General features: G+C 41.9%; 1 protein-coding gene and 2 pseudogenes across 1 annotated transcript; 1 reads left to right on the top strand and 2 right to left on the bottom strand.

Moving 5' to 3' along the window:
* Nucleotides 1–5487: 5487 nt before the first annotated feature.
* Nucleotides 5488–6950, top strand: LOC136494527 (senescence-specific cysteine protease SAG39-like; annotated as a pseudogene).
* Nucleotides 6951–8467: 1517 nt separating this feature from the next.
* On the bottom strand, nucleotides 8468–9101 carry LOC136494530 (UDP-glycosyltransferase 79-like; annotated as a pseudogene).
* Nucleotides 9102–9109: 8 nt separating this feature from the next.
* On the bottom strand, nucleotides 9110–9716 carry LOC136494531 (UDP-glucosyltransferase UGT13248-like). Its single transcript, XM_066490680.1, has one exon. It carries the CDS (start codon nucleotides 9644–9646, stop codon nucleotides 9209–9211), a length of 438 nt encoding a protein of 145 aa, XP_066346777.1. The 5' UTR covers nucleotides 9647–9716; the 3' UTR covers nucleotides 9110–9208.
* Between the last annotated feature and the right edge of the window lie 4478 nt (nucleotides 9717–14194).

The raw sequence follows: 14194 nt of genomic DNA, 5'->3' as shown, positions 1-14194 counted from the left end.
TCAAGCCGTAGCGACACAAGAGTGTTGGCCAGTATGCGTAGGGGTGGTTCTCGACACGGCACGGGATGGGTGTCGACGGTAGTTAACAACCATTATAAACCGTCAATATAACATGCATAAGGGCATAAAATATAATCACCAACAAAGGTCTAGGGGTTTAGACTAACAAATTCTATGAGTTTTGGTGAATCTATATTTTCTACAGGGTTTATCCAGAAAACCGTCAAGGTGGACCTATATGTCGGAATTAATCGAGCTTATCCACAGCGAAACGGACACCAGAAGACTCTAGAAGACTCGAGACGACTCCACACCGAGACAGAGCCTGAGTGGTTGCTAGGTGGGGCCAGCTGACCTCACCTGGAGGGCGCTCAACCCCCTGGGCCCACATGGCAGCCTCTCCTTCGAATGTCGGTTATCCACTGCCTCCTAGGTTGCATCTACGCCGTCCTTTAAGTCGGTTTGATCCAAAGGCTCACGATGGACACTCCGACCTATATATACCAACCCCTACCCCCCTCCCATCAGGAGATAGAGAAGTCATTTGAGAAGACAGAAACCCTAATCATCCTCAGAGCTCCATCAATTCTAGGGCATAGCTAGTTAGGCTAGGTCTAGAGAGAGGCAAGCAGGCTTCGCTTGGATTCCTGATCTTGTCAAGAGCATGGTTTGGTATAATCTTTGTACCCCATCTCTTTTGTAACTCCATTACTTTTATATGCTTGCTATAATTGTTATGACAATATTAATATTCATCTCATTTATGTTCATCATTATAATGTTCATAGTCTACTTTGATTATATGGTTAGTATAGTTGGATTATCATCATGTTCATGCATAAGTTCGTATAGCGCTCAGTCTAAGGATCCATGGGTGGGTGGTCGACATTGTGTAAGCATGGTGCTTATATGTTGTTTACCTATGGATTCACCCTATATTCCGGGTCATGTGGTAGATCACGGATGTGACACTTCCGTTGAGTCCTTTGTAGTCCACTCCCCGAATATAGGTGCATGTAGGATGTGGTTATGAAGGAAGACAAGCTTTGTTCTTAATCTTCCTTAGTAGTATCCCTTATGTGTAGATATGAAGATAAACTTAGCAATAACTACTAGGTATAATTGCACTAATCAATGTATGCTTTGACTTGTAATTAAGAATGACTTAGTATTTATTCCTCTAATATTCTACCTGACCATGCTAATGCCATAGAAAGAAGTACATTGAGTGATTGAGTGATTTATCATTATCATTGATCAATACTTACCATATATATATATATATATATATATATATATATATATATATATATATATATATATATATATCTTATCCTATGACTTACCCCTGTTATGAATAGAATATTGGTTATAATTTACTTCTCCATCAATAGTATAAGTTATCAATACATGTCCTTGCCAGACCTTCCCTGTTGTAAAAATATAAATAACGATACCTGGAATACTCTCATGTGAAGTGCTACAATGGTATATTATTTGTGCGCTTGCAGAATTCCTTTTTATTTCTATATATTCTTTCTAGTCATATGAAATAATAAAGAACTACTTAGTATTATTCTAGTAGTAATACTAGGTAAAACCAATAAGCATCTCTAGCACCGTCATTAGGGATGACAACCTAGTACAAGTAATGCTAGGAGATGTAGGCATATCATAGGTGGCTACTTAAAACAAGTGACAAGTTAATAAATACCAATAAACATTTCTGGCACTGTTGCCGGCGAAGGTAGCTAGGGAAAGGAAGTATTGATAAACTTATACTTATTGATGTGATCGAAATAACCATTGACCTATGCTCAAACAGGCTTACCCTTGTTTTGTCTACTTTTATATCTTATGCAGGGTAATGTATGACCGGTTTTGACCTTCTGACAAACTACATTGACGATCTAGAAGCATTACTTAAGAGAACTAAGGCTAAACTCAAGAAAGTTTTAGCTTTAGAGTCAGAAGACAACCAGATAAGGCGAAGCTTAACACCTGAATTTGAAGCCAGATAGGAGGGCATGTGAGCTAGGAGGCATGACCGTCGCTGCCCCTTAGTTTCCCCCCCTCTCTAGAAAATCCGGAACAGATGAAAATTTTGCTTGCCAAGGATGTCAAGTGTGCTGTCCACTGGCACAACACATTGAGGAAAGTTGGCTACTTGATGTGCCAAATTGAGAAATTTATGGAACATATATCTTAAGCGAAGCTTAACATCTATCTTTGGATTTTCAATTATGTTTCTTCCCTTATTGTCTTGTACAGTTCCATACCATGCTTTCCTTGTCTCCAATGCTTTAACACATATTGTGGTGGTAGTGACTTGATATTCATCAAATCAAGAACCTTCAGAGCATGACCACACAATATCCCAATTCTATCAAATTGCTTGTAGCTGCATAGAACTATTTGCTTCAAAGGATCGCCAACAAATTTATACTCCTCGTATGTACAATCTCCTACTAGATATGCATTATTTTCATCTAACGCCTTGGTCCAAGCTGCAAAGGATCTTTCATATTCACCTTGAAAAGGTTCAAATATAATAGGTGTATACAACTTGCTAGCCTGCAACGACATAGTGGTGGTCTCCTCATACCCATGTTAGGTAACCTTTTCCTTTAATCAAATTTAGAATTTAGGTAACTTTTCTTTTAATCAAATGCTTAAAGAACCGGATGACAGATTTGAAATGGATTTTCAAGTCATTGTTCAAACTCACACTCAATTGTGTACTTCTCATTTTCTTTCAATTTGTATATACTATCCAACAAAATTTGCTTGCTTACCTTTTGCCTCACGAGGTTAAATTTTTGTTCAAATTGTACCATGTCTTCATACTCGAACATGCAGTCGCTAAAATCTGATAGAATACTTAAGCTTTCATTCTTCTCACCATTCTTCTCCATTTTCTTCTCTATTTTCTTCTTCTATTTTTTCTTCACCTTTTCCTTCTCTTCATCCTTCTCTTCGTGTAGATGTTTAGCATTTTGCATGATGTGGAAGGTGCATAATCCATGCCATGCTTCTGCAACTGCCTTTCCTATTGGTACATCCTGATCTGTGTAGAAAGTTTTAGGTTGCTGTCCATTATGAGCTTTGGTCTCAAACAACCACTTGAAGGATTCAAATGTCTCATCATACATGAGAGCAGCACCAAAAACTACAGTTTATCTAAAGTGATTGAATCCAACAAACACACCAAAAGGTCAGCTTTCCTTGTTTGTTCCAAAAGTAGTGTCAAAACCAACAACATTACCAAAGTGTGCATTATCCATTATCATTTTATGATCAGCCCATAATATGTTTGTTATTTGTTCTTCACAATCCATTTGCAATGCATACCAAAACAATGGATTCTCAGCAATTTTGTCTTCAAAATACTTAAGCATACTACCTGCTTGTCCATATGCCATCTCTCGTTGGCGCTTAGTCTACAAATAATTCTGGCGATCACGGAGGGTGTAGATTTTTTTAGATAATGGAAAATTTCTGGCCTCAGCCTTCTTCTAAGAAGAAGAAGCATCAAACTTATTACAGTACCACACCCATAATTAAAACTTATTACAGATTCAGAATTAAAGTTCAAGATGGTAAATGAAGGACCATCCATGCGATGCGAAGAACTCTATGGCTCTCGATTCTAGTAGCTTGCAAGCATCAAGAATCCGTTCCTTGTCGTCATCCGAGCACTGCAACAGAGCCCAAAATCGTAACCGGTGTGTCCCCCTGAAAAGAACCTGCAAAAAAGTTTTTGGGTGAACTTTATCAAAAACGATATCGTTTCTTGTGATCCATATTGCCCAGCAAAACGCCGCAACCCTAGTCAATAATAGATGATTATGATTGGAACCTCCTAGCTTTAGCCAACTATTGAAAAGATGGTTCGTGTTCCATGGAGGATTAATGCCAAACAAAACAAACACAGCACGCCAAAGAAATTTGGCATAATGGCAATCAAAAAATAGTGTTGGAAAGTTTCAGGTGTGCTACAAAAACAATAAGCCTTACTACCATTCCAATTCCTTTTAGCAAGATTGTCTTTTGTCAGTATCACCCCCTTCTTCAAGAAGGGTGTAGCTAAGATTAAGTGGACCACCAACTTGGCGAGTAGCCAACTCATGGGCAGCTTTTGGCCCAATTCTTGCATCATCTGCTGTTTCAATTTCAAAAGCTTGTAAATCTGAAATTTTCCTTTGTGACACATTTAAGTGTAGTGCATGATTGTGTTCCAAAACCAGCGCAGACACTTGTAGAGTTCCCTTCTCTCGATCCATTTTCAGATTCATGTTGACTTGACAATCTGTTCTAGTTTTGGCTTGACGGCATTTTGTTAGATGATGTCTTTTGTCTGGCAATCGATGACCCTCATTTGCACAAACAAATTTGCATGATGTAATCTTGCCATTGGATGTTCTTTTGTTTGTATACCCTCAAAGCCTTGTTGTCCACCATAGCAAAAGCCAAAATGCCCAAGCTTCATTCAAATTTCCAAATTCCATGCCAACGTGAGGTACCAAACCAGGTAGCATTTCTCAAGAACAGAAAACATAACATGAGCAGGGGACTTGTGCAATTGCAGAGAAAAATCTTTTACTAATTCTAGATCTCATGGCAAACAGAATATATAAGCAAAGAGTCATTGTAAATGGGATTGAAACAATACAATCCATTAACATATGTTGGGGACTAATGCAATTGCAGAGAAAATTCTTTTACTAATTCTAGATCTCATGGCAAAAAGAATATATAAGCAAAGAGTAGCTGTAGTGCTGTACATGGAATTGAAACTACAAAATCCATTTGATATCAAGTAACAAGTAATACAGAGGGGTTATATTACTCACTTGTTAAGATCGCGATTCACTTGGTTAGCCTCGTCTTCAGTCTCCATGGTACAGAATACAAGATTAGGGCAGCTTGTCACTCGAGCGCTTGAATAACCCAACGAATCGTCCCCTCCATCGATGGAATAACCCGGCGATCACTCCTTCACCCTCCGTCTGTGCAGTCCTCTCACCGTCATGCCTTTTTTTTCACGGACGCGAGCCAATCTGTGCAGTCCACCCGCACTGTGACGTAAATATTAATTCTTCAGTTACCATACGTTCTGTGACGTAAATATTAATTCTTCAGTTAACTAATGTGGAGGTTACTACGCGCTGTGTTGTCAATTCCACACAGCATTCTAGGGTTACTTTAATTTGTATTTCTAGCTGATTGTGGGTCACTCTCAGCAGATACCATACGTTTATTCAGCAAGAACAAGAATATATAATGAGTAACACACTTGACCTGCACGCTGCGGTCCATATGTATGTACTCGCAGCATTAAAAAAATCCACACCTTCACTGATTTACACATTACGGCAATAGGAGGGCTATATAAAGACATACCACCCTCCTCATTTCCACACATCCATAGCAAAGAGAGTACACAAAAGCAACAGCAACCAGTTTGAAACAGCAGCAGAGTAGATCATGGCCAGCTCCAAGGCTTTCCTCCTTGCCATCCTTGGTTGTGCCTGGCTGCCTGCTTATGTAGTTCTGTCCTAGCGGCTCGTGAGCTGAGCGATGCGGCCATGGTCGAGAGGCATGAGAGGTGGATGGCTGAGTATGGCCGTGTTTATAAGGATGCAGCTGAGAAGGCGCGGCGCTTTGAGGTGTTCAAGGATAATGTCGCATTCGTTGAGTCGTTCAACGCCAATAAGAACAACAAGTTCTGGCTTGGTGTCAACCAGTTCGCCGACCTGAGCACTGAAGACTTCAAAGCAAACAAAGGTTTGAAACCAATTTCAGGAGAAAAGGTTCCAATAACAACTGGATTCAAGTACGAGAACTTGAGTGTCAGCGCGCAAGGTTTTCATTTTTGGAAATTAAAATTTATCGGGGATCACAGATAAAGAGGATAAACATGATATATCGGAAATATCGGACCAAATTCAAATAAAATTTCATTTGAATTTAAGTAAATTTAAATAAATTTAAACAAAATTGGTACAAAAAAGATAGATATTTTTTTATCGGCACCTATGGATAAAAAGGATATATCAGAAATATCAGGAGATTTCGGCAAAAAAAGGAAACCATGAGCGCGAGTCCAACGACTGTGGACTGGAGGACCAAGGGAGCTGTCACACCTATCAAGAACCAAGGCCAATGTGGTAATGTGCATTTCTGGTCATACTTGAAAGACTTTGTTTCCGAGATGATATATATATATATATATATATATATATATATATATATATATATATATATATATATATATATATATATATATATATATATATATATAATCTCCTGTGATGACATCTACAATGACTGACACGAACAATTATTATTGCAGGTTGCTGCTGGGCGTTCTCGGCCGTAGGCCCGTAGCTGCCATGGAGGGCATTGTGAAGCTGAGCACCGGCAACCTCATCTCACTATCGGAGCAAGAACTGGTGGACTGTGACACCCACAGCATGGACGAGGGTTGCGAGGGTGGCTGGATGGACAGTGCCTTTGAGTTCGTCATCAAGAATGGTGGCCTCGCCACCGAGTCCAGCTATCCATACAAGGCAGTAGATGGCAAGTGCAAGGGCGGATCAAAGAGCGCCGCGACCATCAAGGGTCATAAGGACGTGCCAGTAAACAACGAGGCTGCACTCATGAAGGCCGTGGCCAATCAACCCGTGTCTTTCGCCGTTGATGCGAGTGACAGGACTTTTATGCTTTATTCCGGTGGTGTGATGACTGGCTCCTGCGGCACTGAGCTGGATCATGGGATCGCTGCTATCGGGTATGGCGTGGAGAGTGACGGCACAAAGTATTGGATTTTGAAGAATTCATGGGGCACCACATGGGGAGAGAAGGGATTCCTAAGGATGGAGAAGGACATTTATGACAAACAGGGAATGTGTGGCCTTGCCATGAAGCCTTCCTACCCGACTGAGTAGAAAATAACCAAGAGTATGCTTCCGGGGAAAACGTCATCAGCTCGTATTTGAATAATCATATATGTGCCTTCTGCACTCTCATACACAGTTTGTTCTTTATGTATTGTACATCGTACACGTGTAACTTTTATTATGTTTGTGAGCTTTGTAAATATCTTGGATGTTTGAAATTGTATCTTAAAGCTCCTTATAGAGTTCCTTGAAGCCCAGAGTGTTCTTAAATAGTCACATAACATTGTGACCAAAATGTCAAGATCATTTCATACAAGTGGATTTGTGAGACCACATCTTTCTATTTTCAATGAGATAGATGACGGAAACCGGATATAGACAAGGATCGACCAAGAAGAAAAAGCTAGGAGAGCTAGAAAGGTCAACGGTGAGAGCCGAGAGCCCGAGAGGGTATGCAGAAAAAGGAGAGGGACGGGTGGATGTAGATGGGCTGATGGGAGAGTGAGGAGATGCTGCCACACCGGAGGCGAGGCTGCAACCACGATCCACGAGGGTGACAGAGCCGCTGTCACTGTAGGAGATGAGGGGGACAGAGAGGGCGAAATGATTAGGGCTTGGGGGATGCGGGAGCATCCAGAGCAAGGGAGGAGTCGCCTGTTACATACAAGGCGGGGTAATGGGTTTAGTTGGGCCAATCGTTATATCGGGACATGCCCATGCCACCCAAAAGGACTTACCTCAGGCCGAAGCACGACACTACAGTATGGACCGTGCTAGCCCGACACAATAAAGTTCAGGCAATGCTCATGCAGGTGGGGCCTAAATTATGGGCCTCGTGCCAGCACATTTGCCCGGTCAATCTAGACATCTGTACTCCATTCCTCTTGGCCGGTTGCTGATGACCTTAGCCCCTTTTTTGTTCTATAGAGATTATGTTTTGTTCTAAGTAACAAATTTAGTTGGTAATGGCTTCCCTAAAAAAATTAGTTGGTAGCTAGGCTCTTAAATTCACTATTCTTTTCTTTGTGTTGTAAACACACATGAATGAAACCTTGGTATTTCCGGTGCAAGGAACATGCAGTTCATTGGGTTTTTTTTTGTTGCACGTGAGTTCTTTTGAAATTAATATAATGTAACATGTACATGGCACAGGATAATGCTCTCTTTTTTAAAAAAAAATGTATGCTTACAGCGTTTCAAATGCTGCATAAAAAAAGGAAGGGATTTTTATTCTAGCCTCTGCATAAGTAATGCACTTAACCATCCCTTATTACAAGTCCAACCTCCGGCAGAAGAAAAGCAAGCTCTCAAAGAGCAAACAAAACAAAGAAATAAACCATGCACCAAACTAAGCACTAAGTCTATTAGAAGCTTTCAAATGCTGCATAAGAGTATATATATTTTTATATCTCGAAGATCCCTATTTCATTAGAGTACTAGAGCACAGAAGCATTTCCTATGTATGTATCACAAAGTAGCACCTACAACCCCCAGACAAAATGTAACATACAGTAACACATACAGTCCACAGAGATAGGAAGTAACCAATGCACTGACTTTGAAAACTAATTTGATGAATACTTTGCTGCGAATTCAGTAATATTCTTGTCCGAGCTCCCTCCATTCTGCATGGCTTCCTTGGCCCTTTGGGTCCACATAGTGGCGTTCATCCTATAATTATCCTTTCTATCCCCATCCATAACATCCTTGATGCACCTTTCCACCTCGTCTTGTCACCAAGCCTTTCTCATCCTTGCGCACCCGGACACCCAAGCCCCACATGCTCTCCATATATTTTGATATGGTCGGCTGGTCTGCCCAGTGTGGTATTGCCTCCAGTGTTGAGTTCCAACCGCAATGTGTGAAGAAACAACCTGCATATTAAAAGTATGCAACTGAATTTTATATTTCTTATCAGTTAGTCTCATTTTCCCTTATATGTAGAAGAATGAATGGTTTGCCAGAATTGTACAATCCATTACCAAGCTCTTCTAATTGTGCTTCATCGTAATCAGAGACAGTACCATAGGATACAAGAACTACAGAACACGGAAGCTGCTTGTCAAGCCAAGCCAGACATGACTCGCTGCTGTTGAAGAGGTTGAAACCGTAAGTCTTGTTCAACGGCAAACGGTCATCATCAAGATAAAACGATGGCAAGGTTGGGCCTATTGTCTTTGCACGCCATGTTAGTGCCATATAATCTGCCTCCTGCTCAGTTAACAATGCAAATGTGTCGAAAAGAAAATCAATCATATGATGGTGAAGTAGAATCAAAGAATCACAACAAACAGACCAATCATCGATTATTCAGTAAAGAAACGTGAATATGGACAAATCTTGACCTTTGTAAAGAACAATAATCGATTATTCAGTAAAAGAAAAACAGACTCGTCGAGGTCGATCAGCTCCGCCAGCGTCTCCGAGCCGACGGCCTCGAGCTGGCGCCAGTACTCGTCGAGGTCGGGGCACGCGGCCATGCCGCCGTTGTTGAAGCCGTCGGAGATGGCTGCCACCCTGAAGGGCTCCCCGGGAGGCGGGGTGGTGGAGAGCACGTACCGCGAGGTGACGAGCGTGGGGCGGAGGCCGTGGTAGGCGAGGCGGCGGCCGAACTCGAGCAGCGGGTTCGTGTGGCCCTGCGCGCCCGGGCAGGGCAGGAGCAGCACGTGTGCGCCGCCGCCCCCGCCCCCGCGGGCAGCAGAGGAGGGAGACGAGGTGGTGCTGGTGGCGCTCGTGCTCCCCATTGTTTGCTGTCTTCGCTAGCTTTGTGTTGTGTTCGCACTTCGCAGTGAAGAGAGGCTGGAGTTTGGGAAACGATAAATAAATAAGGCGTTGTTCCTTGCAGACTTGTGTTGTCTTCGCTAGCTTTGTGTTGTGTTCGCACTTCGCAACCCACGCCCGGCCCCGCACGCACGCGCACCAAGCCGCCAGCTGCCCAAATCTCCCAGGCGCGCAGGCCCAAGCCATGTGGTCACTCGCCGCTAAACTCCCTCGTCGGCGCAAAGGATGCTGCGGGCTAACAGTAAAGAAGTAGGATTAGGATTAGACCCCCGATGATGATAAGATTAGGGTTGTTTCTTTTTTTTCCCAAGGGCGTGCGTGCTTTGGCCCCATGTCGGCTAATGATCCCTCCGCTGCCGCCCGGTGCCGCGCACATGGGCTCCCACCCCTGGCCACTATAATACGCCGGCGAGCCGGGACACGTAGGCGGGGTCAAGGTGCTGGCTGATCGCGGGATTAGCACTGATGATTTGTCGGCTACGAAGAGGTGGGTGTAGCGGCCAGTGGCCATTGGCAAAGCGAGCATGTTACTGCTGACCTGCCACTGCCGGGCGCGAGCTCGAGGGTTTAATTAAAAGTATAAAACTCGCTCGCTGGATCGAGTTAGCGAAAGGGACAGGCAGGCTGAGCTGTTTGGTGTGGGGAAAAGGGCGTGCTTGGCGTGGACTGGACTGGATGGAGGTGGAGGAGGACGAGCTCGGCATGTGTTGGATCGGCGTCAAAGTGCTTAGCTTTATGTTATGTTAGTGACAAAGAATAATCACTTGACGATGCTGGTTGACAGGTTGAGGGGAAAAGGCATTGCTATGGCATACAAAAACCTGGAGAATATAGTAGTACTGCACCCAGATCACTTGACGATGCGTTAAGACTTAAGACCATTAGATTTAGATCGGATGGTTCTTGTCATATTCTACCTTTGATTGTCTTCTACCTTAGAGCATCTCCTAGAGTTTCCAAAATCCACTTATAATCCTGATTTTTTTTGGCAAGATTGAAAAAAAACGGCTCTCCTAAAGCTCTCAATCTTTGCGGGAAAATCTACTCAACCACGCGCGCGCGTATCGGCTAATTTGGAGGTGAAAAAACGTGGGGAATAATAGGGAGTTGGACAGAGCTCTCAATGTGAATGTATAAGAGACAAAGAAAGTATAAAACTGGTTATGGTGACTTTAAAATAGTTCGAAATTCTTGATACAAAATTGTTTTTTTATATTATAGGGCCGATATTTTTGGAAACTGATAGAGGAACCCAACAAATATGCTCTCAATTTTTTAGCCAATGTAAAAACTCATTGTTGGTATTTCTCAACACAAATAGAAATAGTTCGTAAGCGCACGGAAGTATCGTTGTAGCACTTCACCTGAAAAAATTCAGGGTGTAAGAAAAATGGATCCTTGGCCCATTTACTTTGGATTTTGATGTTTGATGACCAACACAACACCATTGTACTAGAAACTCTTGATCATGATGATGACTTGATTCTTGAGAATGAGAAACTAAAAGAAGAGAACAAGAAGCTCAAGTTAGAAAAAGAGCATCTTAAGATTGGATTGAGCAAGTTCACAAGAGGCAAGCATCTTCAAAGTGAGCTATTGATGAACACCGTCATGAAGATGGATAGAAGTGGCATTGGATATGTGGCAAATATAGAGAAGAAGAAGACTCAAGCTCAACAGCAACAATCAAAGCCAAAGCCAAAGCCAAAGAAATGCTTTGAGTGTGAAAAAGAAGGCCACTTTGTCTCATGAGTGCCAAACACCACCACCACAACCCTTGCCCAAGCATGCTAGACTCTTTGCTTTCAATACTCACTACATGCTTAGAAAGGACACTAGTGGTAAAATGAAAGTCATATTCTTAGGACCTCCCAACAAGAATAGGCCTAAGAAGATTTGGGTTGCAAAGTCACTTGTTGAGAAGGTGAAGGGCTCTCAACAAGTTTGGGTTCCTAAAGCTTGATCTCTTGTGTGTAGGTGAACTACAAGACCGGTGGAAGTCATTGGGTTATTGATAGTGGTTGCACACAGCATATGACCGGTGATCCTCGTATGTTCACCTCACTAGACGAAGAAGTAGATAGACAATAAAGAATCACATTTGGGGATAATTCAAAGGGCAAGATTAAAGGATTAGGCGAAGTGGCAATATCAAATGATCATTCAATCACAAATGTGCTATATGTTGCTTCTTTGAGCTTCAACTTGCTATCCATTGGACAATTGTGTGATCTTGGCTTCCAATGCTTGTTTACCGAGAAGGAAGTTGTTGTATCCAAGAAGGATGATGATCAAGTGATATTCAAAGAATTTAGATACAACAACCTATATCTAGTGGACTTCACCTCCAAAGATGCAAAATTGAAGACTTGCCTATTCATCAAAACAACACTTGGGTGGCTATGGCATAGAAGACTTGCTCATGTTGGGATAAGTTCACTCAAGAAGCTAATGAAGAATGACTTGGTGAGAGGGTTGAAGGATGTGAAGTTTGAGAAGGACAAGCTTTGTAGTGCATGTCAAGCCGGCAAGCAAGTTGCAAATACTCATCTAACCAAAGCTTTCATGTCAACCACAAGAGTGCTAGAACTCCTTCATATGGATCTATTTGGACCAACAACATACAAGAGTTTGGGAGAAAATCTTTATTGTCTTGTGATTGTTGATGACTATTCAAGGTATACAAGGGTATTCTTTCTTCATGACAAATCCAAAGTTGCATCTTGCTTCAAGAAGTTTGCTAAGAGAGCACAAAATGAATTTGAAGTGAAGCTCAAAAAGATTAAAAGTGACAATGGGAAAGAATTTGACAACACAAACATAGAAGCTTATTGTGATGAAGTTGGAATCAAACATGAAGTCTCCACAACTTATACTCCTCAACAAAATGGTGTAGTTGAGAGGAAGAACTGGACATTAATCACTCTTGCAAGAACAATGCTTGATGAGTACAACACCCTCGAAGCTCTATGGGCGGAAGCTATCAACACCACATACTATGCGTCCAGCCGCCTATTCCTTCAAAAGTTCCTTGGCAAGACACCTTATGAGTTACTCAATGGGAAGAAGCTGGATGTCTCCTTCTTTAGGGTGTTTGGTTGCAAATGCTACATCTACAAGAAGCGACAACACCTAGGGAAGTTTCAAATATGTTGTGATATTGGCTTTCTTGTTGGTTACTCATCAAAGTCCAAAGTATATAGAGTATTTAATCATGCCACTGGCTTGGTTGAAGAAACATATGATGTGGAATTTGATGAATCTAACGGCTCCCAAGGAGCACATGAGAATTTTGATGATGTAGGTGATAAACCATTGAGGGAGGCTATGAAGAACATTCTGATTAGAGACATCAATCCTAAAGATGGTGAAGATGATGTACAAGTCATTGATCCACCTTCTTCATTAAGTGTGCCACAAGATGGTGATAAAGATGGGAGAGTTGAAAATGAAGATACTCATGTCTCCCATGATCAAGTGGTGGCACAAGCACAAGATGTTGATGCTCCACAACCTCCTCCTCAAGTGGTCAATAGAAGAAATACACCTCTACTACAAGATCATCCACGAGATCTCATCATAGGGAGTCCATCAAAGGGTGTAATGACTCGCTCACAAAAACTTGCTTCATTTATTGCTCATCACTCTTTTGTCTCTTGCTTTGAGCCTACTAAGGTAGAAGAAGCTCTTCAAGATCCGGATTGGATAAATGCCATGCATAAAGAGTTGAACAACTTCACCTGCAATGAAGTATGGACTCTTGATGAGTGGCCAAAAGGTGCAAGATTCATTGGAACAAAGTGGGTGTTTTGAAATAAGCAAGATGATCAAGGCGTTGTTGTGAGGAACAAGGCAAGACTAGTTGCAAAGGGGTTCTCTCAAGTTGAAGGTTTGGATTTTAGAGAGACCTTTGCACCGGTTGCAAGATTAGAAGCCATCCATATCCTTCTTGCATATGCATCACATCATGAAATGAAATTATATCAAATGGATGTGAAAAGTGCATTTTTAAATGGATTTATTAATGAACTAGTCTATGTTGATGAACCTCCCGAGTTTGAAGACCCTAGATATCCTGATCATGTTTATAGGTTGTCCAAGGCGTTATATGGGCTCAAGCAAGCCCCAAGAGCTTGGTATGAGCGCCTTTAGGATTTCCTCATTGAGAAGGGCTTCACCATTGGGAAGGTCGACACCACACTATTCACCAAGAAGCTTGATGGGCATATCTTCATTTGTCAAGTGTATGTTGATGATATCATCTTTGGATCATCAAATGAAGATTCATACAAAGAATTTGGTGAATTGGTGTCAAAGGAGTTCGAGATGTCAATGATTGGAGAGCTTACATTCTTTCTTGGTTTTCAAGTCAAGCAAATGAGAGAAGGGATTTTCATCTCTCAAGAGAAATATACAAAAGATCTTCTCAAGAGATTCAAGATGGATGAATGTAAGCCAATCAAGACACAATGCCAACTAATGGATATCTCGACCTAGATGAGGAAGGTAAC

The sequence above is a fragment of the Miscanthus floridulus genome, chromosome 11 (assembly GCF_019320115.1).
Source record: "Miscanthus floridulus cultivar M001 chromosome 11, ASM1932011v1, whole genome shotgun sequence".
NCBI lineage: Eukaryota > Viridiplantae > Streptophyta > Magnoliopsida > Poales > Poaceae > Miscanthus > Miscanthus floridulus.
The sequence above is the reverse complement of the archived record's forward strand: the minus strand, read 5'-3'. Positions and strand labels throughout refer to the sequence as shown.